This window comes from Micropterus dolomieu, linkage group LG03 (genome assembly GCF_021292245.1).
Source record: "Micropterus dolomieu isolate WLL.071019.BEF.003 ecotype Adirondacks linkage group LG03, ASM2129224v1, whole genome shotgun sequence".
Lineage (NCBI taxonomy): Eukaryota > Metazoa > Chordata > Actinopteri > Centrarchiformes > Centrarchidae > Micropterus > Micropterus dolomieu.
In genome coordinates this window covers 2,890,212-2,907,223 of record NC_060152.1, presented here as the reverse complement: position 1 = coordinate 2,907,223, position 17,012 = coordinate 2,890,212, and the positions used below count along the sequence as shown (strand labels likewise).

General features: G+C 42.0%; 2 protein-coding genes across 9 annotated transcripts in view; both read right to left on the bottom strand.

Annotated features, from left to right (window-relative positions):
- isg20l2 (interferon stimulated exonuclease gene 20-like 2) overlaps positions 1 to 17,012 on the bottom strand; it is a 136,831-nt gene that overhangs the window by 4,742 nt on the left and 115,077 nt on the right. The gene's annotated exons all lie outside the window — the stretch shown is intronic.
- The window catches only part of mef2d (myocyte enhancer factor 2d), a 197,701-nt gene that overhangs the window by 145,197 nt on the left and 35,492 nt on the right, over positions 1 to 17,012 (bottom strand). For all 5 annotated transcript variants that reach the window (XM_046044987.1, XM_046044989.1, XM_046044986.1 and 2 more), the window contains exons 2-3: positions 11,362 to 11,762; positions 4,440 to 4,643 (exon numbers count right to left, since the gene is read on the bottom strand). In XM_046044987.1, coding sequence (XP_045900943.1) covers positions 4,440 to 4,643; positions 11,362 to 11,415 — 258 coding nt within the window. In that variant the 5' untranslated portion in view covers positions 11,416 to 11,762. The remainder of the gene's footprint in view (positions 1 to 4,439; positions 4,644 to 11,361; positions 11,763 to 17,012) is intronic.

Sequence of the window (17,012 nt, the reverse complement as noted above, 5' to 3'; positions counted from 1 at the left end):
TCTCAACTAAAGGCCTGACTCTGTTTGTAGCTGATGTGAATAAAGGTATTATATACTCTACATGTGTATTCTATTAAAGGATAAGTCTAGTGATATGCTTTCATTTTCTCATTGTCAACAAATTCCCTGAAAACCTCAAAACCAACAATGACTTTCTCCTCCGAACAAGATCTGTGTTTCTCACAGCCTGATGTCTCGCCTTCCTCTGAGCCACAGAGCTCCATTGTTGTCCAAAAACTCCTAAAAACACATCAGTGAGCCACACTGTTGCACTGGGTGACATGTTCCTTCTTTACCATGAACACACACACACACACACACACAGCAGTTTATTTTGACTCAATCCCACATGCGCTGTGTACCAAATACTCACTAGAGAAACACATGCGGGTTAATCCGCTGCTTCACGAACAAATGCAGTATTTCATCCAGTTTGAGTAACTTTTGAAGAAGACTACAACGGCCAGTTGCTTTAAAAAATTACTGAGCCTTATAAAAAATGGAAGTAGGAACCAATGGGCTTAGAGCCAAGAGCCACAGACAGAGCAGGAAACTCAAAGTATTTAGAGATGGACTAATGTACTGTTTTTGTTTATTTATGTGATTTAGAATAACACCAGCCTTATCCTTTAAACAGCATCATGAATGTTTCCCTTTTGCAGGATTTCCCACTTTTCAGAGCTAAATATTACACATTTTACTCCACCTCATCTATGTGATGGCTGTATGTACCAGTTACCTTACATATCAAGGTTTTACATACATATCATTTTTTCACTAAATTAAATGCGTTGCTGTAGTTTTAAATATGTGCATTATACAGGCCAGTATAGGAGGAAAGCGCCCATGTAGGACACACACACACAGAGTCCGACACACAACTGAGAGAGGCTCACCAGGCCTGAATATTGTATGAGGCATTCTCATGGGCCACTGCGGAGCGTGCAAACAGAGAGAGAGAGGTGGACTTATGCATGCACACATACACACACAAAGACAGCGAAAGAGACAGAGTGACACACTTGAAAACACAAACACATGTGTGCACACAAACAGGGCCAGTGGAGCTTGAGCTGATGTGGCCCGAAGCAGCCCAACGCCCTGCCATGGCACACACACACACACACACACACACACACACACACGCACACACGCACACACGCACACACGCACACACGCACACACGCACACACTTAAGAGCCATCTGCAGCTGGAGATACAGCCTACAGAAAGGCTTTACTGCTGACACTCTGAGACAGACAGAGAGAGAAGGATAAGAAAAGAAGGGAGAAATGGTCGTGACCGAGTAAATCAGGAGATTAGGAGGAAGGAAAGAGAGGAAGAAGGGTGAAAAGAAACAGAGGAAGTGACAGACAGAAGCGGAGGTGAAAAATATGGCACCAAACTCTCTTACCTTCTGCCCACTCAAATCAAAAACTGCTTCACCAACTTTTACTGAGATCTCAGCCCTTACTGGAATTTATACATTATTGGATTAAATTTCATTGGATGTATGGTGTTTTGGCCCCACAGACTTCAAGCCCCCCCCCCCCAACCAAATAGGAACGTAAGTAGGAAAGTCCCTTTTTCTTATTCTTGTTTCCATTTACACCACAGTTCTTCAGCACACTTCACAAAACAACATTATTGTTAAAATTACAAGAAGCAAAACAAGTAATTGCTTTGTGGAATGAAAGTTGTACAAGTTGCAGCAACCTTGTGTAACTGCTTATGTTTGACCAATCATTGACCAAATACATTCAACCATGTTAGTTCCTGGGCCATTGGAAAGTAGTACCAGAGGCATTAGATCCTAATTTCTCTGTCAAAATGAATGTTACCAAACAAAAAAAATAATATGATTGTTTTTTTCTTCAATATTTCTGTTTTTATCAACCCTTAAACAAACCTCATTATCCATAAGCCTCATACTGCATGTTAAAGAAATGCTGAACGAGAGAAAGTCCAGGCGTGACATCAGCTCTTTATAGAAAAGGTTTTTCAGTTCCTAAAAAGGTTGCAGTGAAGGGGGGGGGGGCTATTATCTGTATCTGAAACACCTCCAGCACACTAGCTAGCGACTGATTCTGATGTTTGTGGATAACTTCAGACAACCTGGAAAAATATGATGCCTTAAAACAGCAGTGAGAGGTTGGAGGAGGCTCCCAGGGGTTCAGATGAATCAAACCATCTTTGAAGCCTCTGGGCTTCTTCCAATAACATATTTGATAAAAAAGCCCGAAAAAGGGGAAATAAAACTCATCATCTGGTGTCAAGGCTCACCACTCCTGGGACACAGGTAGGTATCGATTTGTTCGTAGAGGCTGTAAATCCAAAACTGGCAGAGAACCAAGAGTTGAAATTGATATTTAATTACGTCGGAATATTCTCACTAGTTTAGCATGGAGATCATGCAGGAGTTTAGAAGCAACTGATAGTCAGTCCTGGGAATTCCTTCGCACTATACAATCATTACGGTTTTTCTGTTCTCATTCTACATCATTACCAACACACAATATTACTTAATGCTACAAATGTGGTTTTATTCCAAAACAATGTGGCCAGTGTGACAAATTTCCCCATCTGAAATTCCCCTGTAATTCAAAAATATTTTTATGTAACAGATCAGGACTTTGCGACTCAGTCTTTTAATTTTAAGTTTTAACTTTCATGCCAGTGCTCCTTTTACCGGCCTAAATCTATTCATAAGCTGGCCATGTCACATTCTGCTTTGCTCTGTCTGTCTGTCATATTCGTTGGAATATGTACTCTAACCTGAGTTTTCAGCACAGTGGTGAATTCATGTTGGCAGAGTTTTTTGGTTGACCGATCATGAACTCCTGCAGCAATACGTGTAAAAACAAGTGAGAAAAATATTCAATGCAAAGCCAGATCCAGCTATAAGTCCACACTCCATATGAAGCCTAAGTGCTGTACTGCACTGTACACGGCTCGCTGAATCATACCTAACCATCTCGTGTTCAATTCATGAGAGGGCCATTATGTATAAAAGGGTCAGCAAGGCATGTGAATGTGCTCCGTATACGCCTGATGAGTTCCAGCGAAGCTTTTTCCCACAGGGAGGAAAGACGTTAGGAAAACTGTATTCCTATTACAAAAACACAAAAACTGAACTGAATGATTGCCCTTACACCTTCTTAGCTAACCCCACCACTGACCTCTCTTCTAGTCAATATGTAAATGAACAAACATTGTTTTTCAGCCACTCGACAGGCTCTTCCTCTATCTGGTGGCCATTTTGTGCTGAGGTGGTTTCCAATTGATTCCAGGCATCGTCCTTTGGCTCGTTACTGCTGTTGTTGCTGTTCGTCTCTGAGTAACACGGGGCCGATGCCAGAGGGGTAAGGCGGGGAGGAGGGGTGAGGCCCAGCTGTCCCTACCTCTGCCCTCCCTGCAAGCTAGCAGGCAATAAGCCAGAGTACAGCCATAAACAACACTGGGATAGTCTGGACTCGACAACTCCGAACTGGGCTAGACTGGGCTGGAAAAGATCAGACTGGAATGTACTGGACTAAAATAGTGTACTACAGCAGTTTGGTCAAAATGGGTTTAAGGGGATGCAGTGGGTTCTATACAGGGCTCAACATTTTCAGTCTTAAACAGACTGAAACAACTCATGGATTTATTTGTGAACGTACATTTTAAAATTTTTTAAATCAATAATAGACAACTTAACTAGGGACTCTGGTGCATAATCGGCAGCTCATTTGCATTCTCTCCCTATTGTATCTATAAAATGTGCTTATTTGCTTTCTTGCAAAGAGTTAGATGAGAAGACTGATACCACTCTCATATCTCTCTGTTAAATATGAAGCTACAGCCAAGAGACAGCTTAGCATAAAGACTGGAAAGAGGAGGAAACAGTTAGCCTGGCCCTGTCGAAAGCTAACATAACCGGTCGTTTTTACACTTACTTTTTGGTAAAAACCTGTCAAAACAATAAAATAAGTAATCCATAGCTATACAGAACCCAGCTGGATGTAAGGCAGGACTTCATCAGATCATCCTAAACTAAAGACACAGGGAAGCAGTTCATGTTCAGTTAAACAGACTAGAATGGCTTTGATAGACTGGACTGGACTTAATTAAGTCTGAATGAGTCTGGAGAGGAAGAGATTAGATTAGTTAAGGTTAAATTATAATGCCCCCACTGGGAAAAATAGTAAAAGTACTTGTAGGGTGCACCAACAAAGACCAGGATAAACAATAACTAAGAATACAGCAAACAGATTTTCCTCTAGAAGTACTGATTCCATCAATAATGGGGAGTCAGTGACCTGGACCTTTTGACTTGAGGACTTCATCATGGTCCAATCAATGTCACTGAATTACATTTAGGCAAATTCAATCTTTCGGAAAGTCCAAGGACACAGGATTCCCCGTTTTTTCACCCACCACAACTCCCTCCCACGCTTTACCTCAATGATGTCGGCATTGGTCCGGCTCTCGTGCGGCTCGTTGTACTCGGTGTACTTGAGCAGGACCTTGTCCATGTCGGTGCTGGCGTACTGGAACAGCTTGTTAGAGTGGTTGAAGATGATGAGGGCGATCTCGCAGTCACACAGGACACTCAGCTCGTACGCCTTCTTCATCAGACCGAACTTCCGCTTGGTGAACGTCACCTGGTAGAAGAAGATGATAAGTAAGGAGGAGAGGGAGAGGTGGAGAAGAAAAGAAAGAAAATCAGATGTTTAAAGTCCAGATTTTCCTAAAACAAACACAAGTTAAATTTTTCCTGTAACGTTTCATGATACCAATACCAAAGTGAGTAATATTCTTCAAAAAAAAGGGAAACCGAACTGGGCACAAGTAGAATTATCTTACCCAATTATTATTATTTGTTGGTCTTGTTTTAAGAAAAATATGTCTGTAAGTGGCCACTTTGCCCTAAATGTTTGACGATGTGGGCCAAGAGCTGGACCAGTCTTACATGTGCTGTCAGTGACATATCTTTCTGTTGCTGCTGTCAGATTACCAAAATACCATAAAAATGTCATGACCCATTATAAGAAAATTTGATGCAATCAGCCAAAACAGCTTCAGTTAAGTTCCTGGTACACTCCAAAACTGACGCTTACAGCAAGAGTCTGGTAATACTACACTGGGCGTCTGCATACGCAGATATGTTCACACACTGTATGTGCAGATAGTCATAACTATTGCAGACATGGGCCTTGTGACAAAATGTATGTCTCACAGACCCTTGTGAAAGTAAAATAAATAAAGAAGAGAATTAATTAATGCTTACTTTTAAGAAATATTTTTAAAAAGTCCATTAATCAAACATTTTAAAAATCAATCTCGTATCAAGGTTAACAGAATCTTCTTGCAGCCGGCAACAACACATGGATGTGTGGGGACTTAAAATCTGCTTGAAAATCTGTTTTTGGTAAATCAATAAATAAAGAAAATCTGATCATTTAAAGGCATAGTTAGACAGTTTGGGAAGTTTGTTCACTTTCGATAGTTAGATGAGAAAATGTACTGCACTTTCACATCTGTCTGTTAAATATAGAGATGATCCCTGGTAAACTAAGCTGAAACAGTGAGCTTAGCTTAGCACAAAGACTAGAAACAGGGGGAAACAGCTAGTATTACTCTGTGCAAAGGTTAAAGAAATCTGCCTCGTAGCACCTCTAAAGCTCACTAACCATCACCTTATATCTTGTTTCATCTGTACGAAAACCAAACAGTAAGAATTTGAGGTTTTAGGGTGAGTTATGACTATTTCTTGACTGGGAGCAGTGACTTCCTGAAATTCTTGCCGTCAACTTCACAGGGACTCTCAATCTCAATTTTGGCAAATAAGTGGAAAAGTATATTTCCCAAAATGTTGAACAATTCCTTTAAGGCTTAATTTAAGATCCTCCTGGATCAGAGACCAGTGATTTAGAGGAGCAGTGACAACAAAATCACTGTTTTACAGTCATGCATTAAGGCTGATAGTTTACAGTAAGAGGTATTTGGGACAAAATCAGGATTGATTGTATGAAAGTACTGTGTGTTTTAGGAAACAGACTTCTAGACAGAGTGTCTAAACATGCTCTCTTTCAAGTAATCAGTTTGTAGTTTGCGCACACACACAGGCTTTTTCTCCCGTCCACACACTCCTTTCCTCCCGTCACACTCATTCTCCTCGTCGTTTTCACTCTGTTATGCTCTTTTCCATGCTCCTTCTATGTCACACACTCTCCCCTGCTCTCTTTTCCACACTCTCCTTCTGTCACACATTATTTTTCTCTTCCTCACTCTCTCTCTCTCTCTCACACACACACACACACACACACACACACACACACACACTTGAACAAGCAGAACTGGGAGTATTGCTGAAGCACAGGGTCCCTTGTTGTCTGCTGGTTGGCTTTAGAAGTGCTTCCCTGCTATAACCAACTGGTATTTACAATCCAGGGAGATTTGGCTTTGTTTGGATTAAACACACAGGATTGTACAAACACAAACACACACAGGGAGAGAAAGATTAAGACAAAAGAACGAAGAAGAAGCTTCAGGTACCACTGTAATATCTGGTGTTTGATATGGGAGCAATGCAAACACAAAAGTGTGTGCACAGATGGGATGCTGGAATTAAATGAAGGTGTTAAGGGGGGAAGAGAGGTTTCAAGCGTGTGACATCAACACATTTTCCATCAGGCGTAAAGGCTAAAACACCTGCGGTGACATCACAGTTTGGGGGACATGAGCTGAAGTGCAGTTTTCAGTACTTCTGTGATCCAAGAGCACATGGGTCTGCATTTTGCATTTTGTTTTAAGAACAAGCAAACAGCAGATTTTATTTAAACTTAAAATAGAGTTCTGATGGACGCTGACAGTCTTTAAGATCTTTTCTGTATAATGTAATTATACTATTCTGTGCTGATACTGTTTGCAAATCATTGTAGTAATGATATATTGATATTTAAATGGCGACTGTAGTGCTTGTCATTGTTACTATGGTTTACCTGCACTGATGCAGACTGTATTTCTTCGGCTGCAGGCTGCTCTGCCAGCAGCGCAGGCCTGAACTGAATGTAATTGAAATGAATTGAATAAGGAAAGAAGGAGGAAAAGATAGAGATAAGATAGAGACATCGAGGATGAAACCTAGAAAAGCAGCCATCTTTCTCTCCCACAATCACTCCATCTCTCATATCTCCTGCTCCTTTTTTTTCCAGCACCCTGCATCTTTTAAGCCTCTCTCGTCCCTCCTCTCTCTTTCTGTCTTCCTCCTCGTTTTATCTTCCTCTCTTCTCTCTCGCTTTTTCCCACATCCACGCTCCCCCGCTCTGCCCCCCCCCCACCAACCTCCCCCTCCCTCCTCTCGCGCTTGCTCACTCATTGCTTCCTGCTGCCACAAATCAAATTATATCGGGGTCGTATCCATGGGCAACCAACTCCCCTCCTGCCTCCCCTCCGCCCCCCATTTCCCACCTCATCACACACTGCTACCATCATCTTACCTCCCTCGCTCTCTCTCCACCGCCCCCCCCACCCCATCTTTATCTCTCTGTCTATCTACATATCCCCCCCCTCTCCTTCTCTCCCTCTCTCACACAGAGAATGAGCAGATAAATTATGTGGCGATGTTGGAAAGGGAGGAAATTACGGCTGTGCAGGATGATGAGAGTGGTTGGTGATGAAGAGACAAGCCACTGCAAACAACAACAACTCCTCTCCTAACAAATTACAAGGTCATTCACCAGTGCTGAAAACAAACAAAATGACTCCAAACATCTCAATAAAACCCTTGTTTTTCCTTTCTTCTTCTTTTCTTAGAAAAAGTGGGCGGCTGGGTAGAGACTTCGGGTCTCGGTTTAGATCCCGGCGTTTGTCACAAAGGATAAACAAGCTGGAGGTAATTGACATTAAGAACAGAATTGCCAGGTAACCAATGGCAACTGAAGAATAAGACATCCTCAGTGAAGAGAGAAAGAAAGAAAGGGGGCGAGTGGTTTCATTTGTGCGTGTGTGTGTGTTTGTGTCTCTCTCTCTGTCTTGGCGAGGTTGTGGTTGTGTGGCAGATGGATGAGGAAACCACCACTGACAACCGCAACCTCCTCTCGCTGTTTCCTGTAGCTAGAACTTCTCTTTCATTTGCTAGTTTACAGTCTCACTCACACAATCAGGTCTGAACAGTTAAAACTAGATACGGATCATTACATGATGGTTTTAGGGATCTGTAGTATTTTGAATGGATGAAACTTGCTTTTCAACTTGAAAAACTGACTCAAGGCCATTTTAGCCTTATTTTTCTTTGTAACGTGACACAGCTATATCTTATCTACTGATTTGTAGGGCCACATGTGGAGTGCAGAGTTCCAGATTTTTTTAATGATATCCTCAACACAATTGCAAAGTGGGAGAAGTCATTTGAGGCATCCAAGTGAAATCCCATCCATTATCTTATAGATAAAGTTAGGCGACCGACACTGCGGACACTACCAAAGCTTGGATGGACATGAAACTCTCCTGGTTGAATCATCAAAAAACAACAACCAAAACAACTATGTTAGAAAATATCTGCTAAAGTCACAGGCCTGAGGACATAAAAACTGAAGGCGATAACTATGACTCCCAAGGTCTCATAGCTTAAACTTGTGTTGTCTGTGTAATTAATATTAAACTTTGTAGAAAACTGAAAACACAATCTGCTGCTTGAATCACTCACTTTCAGATTCTGGGTCAATGTGGGATGAATTAAGCAACAACAGTGCCATGTTTTGTTCCCAGCTGCAACAACTAAGCATTTTATATTTTCTACAGCTCTGGTTTGTGCCTCTGAGTGGCTTATTAGCAATGGCAGCTGAGGCCCATGGGTCTCCTGGTATTTGGAGCGACCAGTCATACCCAACTGTTGCTGAGAATTCATGTTTCTTTTTCTGTCAACATATGGAAATATGTAGAACTGGTGGCCATCAACTTATAGTATTATCCTGGAATCTGGAAATTTAAAATGATTATTCAGAGAGGAAAGAAATACTACCTGAATCAGCAGCTCCTCCAACGTTGCACCTCTACTTTTCTCATCATTTAACAATATTATAGGTTAATGCTATGACAATCATGTATTCCATCCGTTTGGTTTGGTTAGCGATAAATACTACAATACCCATAAGCCTCAGCTAAGTAAAACAGAGATACAGCAAAGTAAGTTCTTGCAACTGGAAGCAATACACACAGCTAAATGCATCATCAGGTTTCTACAGTGCAAAGTGTAATCTTTAACATCAGTGTTCAGCTTAGTTTAGGAAGTCAGCAGAGGCAAAACATAAAGTTAAGCTGTGTGATTTGATGTTTTATAAGGTAACATCTCTCTATAAGTTTTTATGTACACTTCTGTCTTGATTATGAATGTATGGTTCTTCACTTCTTCCTGCCTTTAGGGTCACAGTGTCAATAAGAGGTCAACCCTTTCTCTGATACTTTTGATGTGACAAACACTATCCAAAAACAAAAATCCATCAGATCAAGCCAAACATTTCCAGTCCTGCTCATTCTTCTTTCTCATCTCTTTGTCTCCATTAGAAACGTGGTATTTGGGATGCTGTCATGTTTCCAGCCGGGGCCCACACTCTGAACGCTGTTTATTTTGCAGAGCTTATGGCAGCATCTCTGAATCAACACGTAGGAGGGTGACGGGCTGCATGTACTCCAAAATTCATTTGATTTCCTTTCAGAAGCGGCACTGTTCATTAGCTGAAGCAACACTGAGCAAGCGTGTAAAAAGCACTTATTTCTTCACCATCTTAATACTCCGTTCCACTTCAAAACACAGCAGACTTGTTCTGAGTGTTGTTAATAGAAGAACTGAATCCTTTTTCACTGTGTAAATTGCTCTGGATAAGAGTATCAGATAAACAGAGAATGAGAAATGTACACGCTGAGAGCAGTTTTGGTTTAATACAGACATCAAAAGGGCATCTCAAAGATCAGTTTGCCGCTGTGATTAAGAAACCACTGGCTTGTTAATGGTCTGATAATGAGTGATCTTTGATTCTGACACTATGAACATGTATTACCACAGAGTGCATCACCCTTTTGACAAACTGTTCGACACCTGATATAAATGCTGGCTCCATTAACCAGAACCTGCCCGACCGGAAAAAGTTGCATCCCCTCCATCCTTTATGTCTAATTGTGTAATGATGAATAACAAGCCATCCTACTCCGCTGACCCCCCGCAGGCTCAGTTTGCTCTCCTTTATGGAAATGCAACCTGCACAGATTGATGAGGAGAAAACTGAGGATGATTTTCCAAACCCTACGGCCAGCTCGCTCTCTCACTGCTCGGGTCTTATTCAGCCCGGCACCTTGTTTCTCTTCCTCTCTCCGTCTTGTTTTTCTTCACTCTCTGCTTTTGAAGGTGGGCACGTCAAATCCATTACTCAATCTGCTCAATGGAGCAAAGCCCATTTACCAGTTGACTCATTTTAGATGGATCATTTACCCTTTCATCCTCTCTGACAATGCCGCTGATGTAACCAGAGGGACTGAAGCTGGGTTTTTTGGGTTTTTTTTTTTTTTTGGGGGGGGGAATATTATACTTTCTTGCTCTTTTTCACGGAGAAGGGAGTCTGAGAAACCCTATGATTGGTCTGCAGAGTCATGTGAGCCTCATAAAACACGATGCTATTATACTGTTCTGTTGTGGAAGTGCTGAGAGATCAGCCACAATGTTGTTCATGCTACATGGGACATGTAAAAACAGAAAGGATCCCTGTGGGAATTTGTTATCGCATGAGTTACAGTTTCCTGTCACCACAATGGAATTCAGTGGTGGAGGAGTAAAAATGATTCATCTTTCTCAGAACTGAGCAGGATGGATCAGAGGAATATTTAGTTATACAGAGAGTTCAAGCCAGTTAAACATTACATTAATGGGATAACCATATCATTTCTAGTATATTACAGTATGATACCACTGGAAGTCAAGTAATTATAACATTAACGTCAGCCCTTTGCATGCATGTTCCTTATTTTACTGTACATTGCACTAATTTGACTGCAGTTTTGTCCAAAGAGACTCAATCATACATCAGGAGCAATTTGGATTTCAGTGTCTTGCTCAGCATGGATCAGCATGATCAAACCACAAACCCCACGGTTAATAGCTGACCTCCTCTACCACTAAAGCTACAGTACAGCCTCCCATCCACCCACAATTAATACAGGACTATTTCCAGCCATCATCAGCAAAGCATCTACACCTTTAATTTGTCACCTGTCTCTGCGTTATTGATGCTCTAATCAGGGTGCTGATCACTGATGCGGCCGCTAGCTAGTTAAATTAAGAAGTTATTATACATTCAGATATTGCTGGCTCACATAATTGGTGCTAACCTGTCTGTTGCGTTCGTCGGTGATCCTCTGAATCTGAATCTTTTTCCTCCCCATGTTTCCGGTGATGTGGTGGGAGGGGCAAGGGGGAGTGGCAAGATCAGAGGTCACGGATGGATGTGGTTGTTTTTCTTCCTCCTTAAAATGTCTGGTCTCTTTCAGTTTGTCCTTTCCGTGCACGCAGACACTGTTGGAAGCAGCCGGGCAGGGAGGCCGTCACCACGTAAATATTTTTTTTTTTTAAAAATGAAAAAGAAAAAAGATAGGGAGAAGGAGGAGAGGAAGAACGGGGTTCGGTGTGCTGTGCCCTCTTCAGATCATGGTCCTGTTTCCACTTGCAGGTCATCCACAGTCTGGCGGAACTGGGGTCCTCTGCCCTCCCCTTCACCTTAACTGGGCAGCTCCTGAAAAAAAACACAGAGGCATTCAACAGATGGACAGAGAGGGAATCTGAAAAGGGAGGAGATACTTTGTTTGTATACTGTGACCCACCAGAGCTATAACAAACACTGTATTTGCATTGACCCCTCATATACAATACGAAAATAATGATGCAGCAACGCATTTCAGGCGCCATCAAATCAGAAGCACGCTGAGCTGAAACATGAAGGCATTGTGGGGGGGGGGGTTGCAGTGTTTGTGGTTATACATGCAGAGCAGGAGGCCCTCAGGGGCCCGCAAGGAGGGAGGCTGTGCTGTGTCAGCTTCATTAGAGGCATCACCGCCACATCACTGATCTGCTGGTCGCCTGCGGCTACCGGCTGCCCGTTCGGGGCTGCCTGACACGCCGAATGTGTTTCCCCAATCGAAGGCAGAGTAGACAGGAGCCACCCAGTGTGTGGATTCTACATATTTTCCATTTCCAAACATCAACCTCATCTGTGCTAACTCCTTGACAGAACACAGGCCTTAGCCTTTGTTTAACACGATCTGTGTCAATAGCGGCAGGGTAATAAGGCAGGGACAGCAAGGATGGAAATTATTCTACATTCAACACAAAATATCTAAACAATTTTCGATACTTTTCTTATTATGATTTTCCAGACTCTCAGGATAGATTCCCGACATCCACAAAGCAGGTATGAGGTGGCTGATTCCCACCGATGACCCTCAGCATTTAATAAGCTGGCAGATGCAGTTTAGTGTCCAGTAATAATATTATGCCTTATTACCTAAGCTGAACTCTGACCTAATTCTACAAAACACAGAGAAAAATTAAGAGTGTAAAATGTGTGTCTAATTTAGCCGAGCATCTAACTAACCATGAAATAAGGGTGGTCTGATCAAAAACAGAGGATGGGTACAAACATAAATAAATTTCTAATATGAAAAGGGCAAAGTAGAGAGAGAAAGCCCGGAGTATTTTTGCAAATTCATGCAAACTCATGAATGAATGAGAAGGCGGCAGCAGCCCAGCAATGGCAACAGAGGCGAGGACCGTTTTAGTCCCCGTTTCTACTATTTGTGGATCAGCTTTAAAAATAGCTCTCTATATATACATACAGACTGTGTGTACACACACACACACACACACACACACACACACACACACACACACAACAGTGGGAGCCAAGTGGCAGCATTACAGAGCTGAAGCATCTGGAAAGCCGCGAGTACAGACACCACACGAGCTCTCCAGCATTGTTTGCATTCCCTCTACCTGGGAGAGCAGCAGCAGAAGAACACCCTCTATTTACATCCATTCTTACAAAACAAAGAATGTGAAATAGTCTGTCATGAGACTGACATTTCTTTTGTGCTGCTGTGGGCGCTACACTGCATGCTCGTTTAGAGTGGATGCAATTGGCTTTGCGATGAGTTGCTTATGAATTATGCACTGATGGGAGAGATTGGGGGGGGGGGGAGAAAGAGTCATAATTATTTTGTAAAAAGGCTTGATGAAGAACGGGAGGCTGGTTTCCACATGGAAAATCAACCGTGAGCTGCACAAACCGAATGCACAAACAACTGGCAACATCTTTCTTATATTTTGTTTCAGCTCCTTAAGCACATTCATTTTCTAAAATCCATGTTCAAGTCCTCTGCTTCTGTTCATCTTCATAGCTTTGCTTTTGACTGGCTCAGATTTAATAAGAGAGATCAGTAAATCTTAATGAATTCTACCTGAATCCCCTCATTAGTGTTTCTCTTGAAAAGAGTAGGTGTCCCTAATGTGCTGTACACTCAATCTTTTCATCTTTACACAGAGTAGAGGTGTTAGTAACATAATTTAGATAAATAATAAAGAGGTGTAGGTTCATTCTCTCTCACAGCCTTCGTTAGCCACTGAGTGAGTGGGGGGGCTTGCTTCAGTTGTGGTGAAGTTCAAAGGCAGCACACAGAGAGATTTGTCTTTAGGCTGTGGGCTGATCACACATGAAAAGGCTGCTTTATCTGCCCGGGGTGGTCAAGTCTCGACCTTTTACCCTTCATGCTGCCGGAGCTCGCTTCCCATGTCTGATGTCAGGCAGAATCTCTGCTCTCACATGGGAAGCAGAGAGCCTGGAGTGTGTCTGCTGCCTCACTGAACAGGCCAGAGTGACAGAGAGGCTCTGGACAATGAAAAGATTAGCGCTGATAATTAGGAATCTACATCAGACCCAGACTAGAACCCTGGGGAATGCCTAAGAACGTTTTGACGGTTTATTTCACAAGGGGCCAATGACAAGCTCTTCTTTTACATTTTATAACAGTTGGACTCAGGGAATATGGACATAAAAGCACAAAATCGGAGTAAAGGAATTCAGAGCTCTTGAGGAAATTGCACAAATGTTTCAAGTACAGCTGCTACACGTCTACAGTTTTTAAGTACAGATGTTAGAATATTACAGCTGTCAAGACGTGATGAAAATTTGATCATCTCTGTGGATTAACTCTTACTTGATAAGACTCTGTGATGCTTATCTAATGTGAGATTTTTTTCATGCACATTTGTATCAAGATAGTTCTCATATCTTTTTACACCATTTCAGTCTATTTCCGTGAAGTATCTAGAGAGTAAAATATATTTTAATTATATTTTTTCAGAAAGATTTAAAAAATGTTATTTTAAAAAGGGAAAACAGCATAAAAGCAGCAAAGGAACAAAATCTGGGCAACAAATAAAATGTCTTAACTGAGCATTAGAAATGGCATAAAAAAAAAAAGAGATAGAAACACTATTACTGTACAAATGTGTCCACTAAGATTTAGAGAGGTCACATCAGGTTGTAGCCATGGGGCAGCCTACAACAAAGATTAGTCCATAAAAGAACTGTTAGAAAATGTTGCGTTGCATCATTATCCCTGACATCTGTTGCTGCAGACATTAAGCATTTCAAAGCTTATATCTTCTATTCCAATGATGTGGGTGGAAAGCCACACGCTCTGAGGGCAATTTTTTGATTTCGACATTTATTCATGAAGAGAACGTTGACATGGGGATGTTCTTTTTCAGCAACGGCACACTTCACAGTCCTGCACAGTTGCAGTTGAAGCTTTCCAATACAACCATAGTCTTCTACAGTTGGACATTATGAAGCTTCCCTCGGGCATTTAGGGGTTAAGCGACTTGCTAAAGGGCATGTCACACCGATTTTCCCAGCCAGTTGAGGTTTGTGAACTGGTGACCTTCCTGCTGACAACCTGCCTCGCTGCCCTCTAGGCTAACGCTGGCCCGGATATTACTGATACATCGCCACCAATGTTTCTGCCAGAGGCTGAATGTGTCAGAACCTGCAGGGAAGGAGCACAGGGCTGTGACTGAGTCATGACACAGAAAACAAACCACTTACATGCCACAATACGCAACAGGAGACTGGTGTGTGTGGCTTTTACGAGGAAAGACGTGATGTAATCAGATGACGATGTGGCTACGTTTGTGCACATTTAGGCCTGAGTGATACAGTACAATATTAGGGTCACACACAAGTGATAATTAGAGCAGAAGGAAATCTGAAATATATTTTCATGGGTTGTTTATTTACTTTTTGTTGCCGTTTCATTATTGGTCATTGGTCATTAGTCATTTAGTCATTTTAGAGGAACGTTATCAGTATGCTCACATGATGAGTCTCTAAAACAACACTGAAGCATCAATATATTGGTCAAGCCCTGGGCTGAACAATTAATTGCATTTGCGATATTATCGCGATACGCTCTGGTCACAAGACACCCAAGAGTAAAGCAGTCTGCAGATGAAGCATTAACTTCGGAGGCTGCGGGGGAGGGGAACTCCAGTGTTGTCGGAGAATTACTAAACTTGTCGATCAAACACAAAACAAAACTAAATAACGCCTCTTATTTTCGTTGGCCAACTTTTGAATTGAACCTCAAACTGACAGGGCTATAGACAGATAGAGGAGATTTGAACTGAGATCAGGACGCATTAATTGGTGGTTGAACTGTGGGTTTTGTATTGAGCGCTTACTGTACAGCACACTGTGGTGAACTTAGTTTTTCTCGTGGTCTGTAGGTAGGCCGACCTGATGATATATCATGTTATTTAGTGCCATGACTACTTGACTCAAATTATGTTTCTCATATTATTAAAATTGGATACTTCTTCTCCACCATTGCTCCTTTCATCATAACACAGGCCTGATCCACAAGAAAGAACAGTGTATGTTTAATCTATCTAATATTGTGTTGTTCATACTGTACACTGATTTACTGCTTGTCCGTTTTGAATAATACAGAAGGTGAAGAGCTTAAAAAGTAATCGCATGTTAAATCGCAATATTGGTAAAAAAGAAATTTGATTATTTTCCAAAATCGTTCAGCCCTAGTCAAGCCTAATCAATTGTGATCTATGTGCTTGCTTGCGTGTGTGTGCGTGTGTGTCTTCTTGCATACTGCCTTGGTGTGTTAAGTGGCAGTACAGCAGCCTGGAGCAGAGAGATAACAGTCCGTGGCAGGAGATTGGGGGGGTGTTGAAGATGGGTCTCAGCTGCTGGAGCCATGCCAGAGGACTGCTTAGAAATCATCACTTTTCCCCACTCAGCACCAACATCTGCCGAAGCTGACCGCAACCACCTCCACTGCGGACCTCCAACGCACTATCCAAATCAGTCCCAACTATGATTACTACAACCTGGACTTATCCGGTCCTGTATAGTTTAATGGATGTAACAAGGGGCAAATGCTGCAGATGCCATGGGAAATGTCTGAAACACCAACTACACAACATGCATGTGCCAGCTGTGATGAATGCAAGTTTATTTAAATGTCTAGTCAGGACGTAAAGATTTAACTGATACGCATTTAAGTCAGACAGAGATAGGGCCACACATTTGGGGGACATTTTCAAGCAGTGGTAAGGCAAACAACTACACTAACAATAACTTAAAAACACACTCTACCTGAACTTTTCCTGTCAAAGGAAACAACTGAAGCAATAAACTGGTATTTGTGAGAATCCTCATCCGTTAAGAGTTGTTGATAATGTCAGAGTTGGACACTTCATACTGACCTTGAACCGAAGTACACAATTACCAGTCAGCAGCATTTCAGTGAAAAATGCAGCCTTCAAAAAGTTGCCCTATGAATCACTGACCATTGTTTACTGATATTGGTCTGGCAGTTGGCATAGAGTGTGTGTGTGTGTGTGTGTGTGTGTGTGTGTGTGTGTGTGTGTGTGTGTGTGTGTGTGTGTGTGTGTGTGTGTGTGTGTGTGT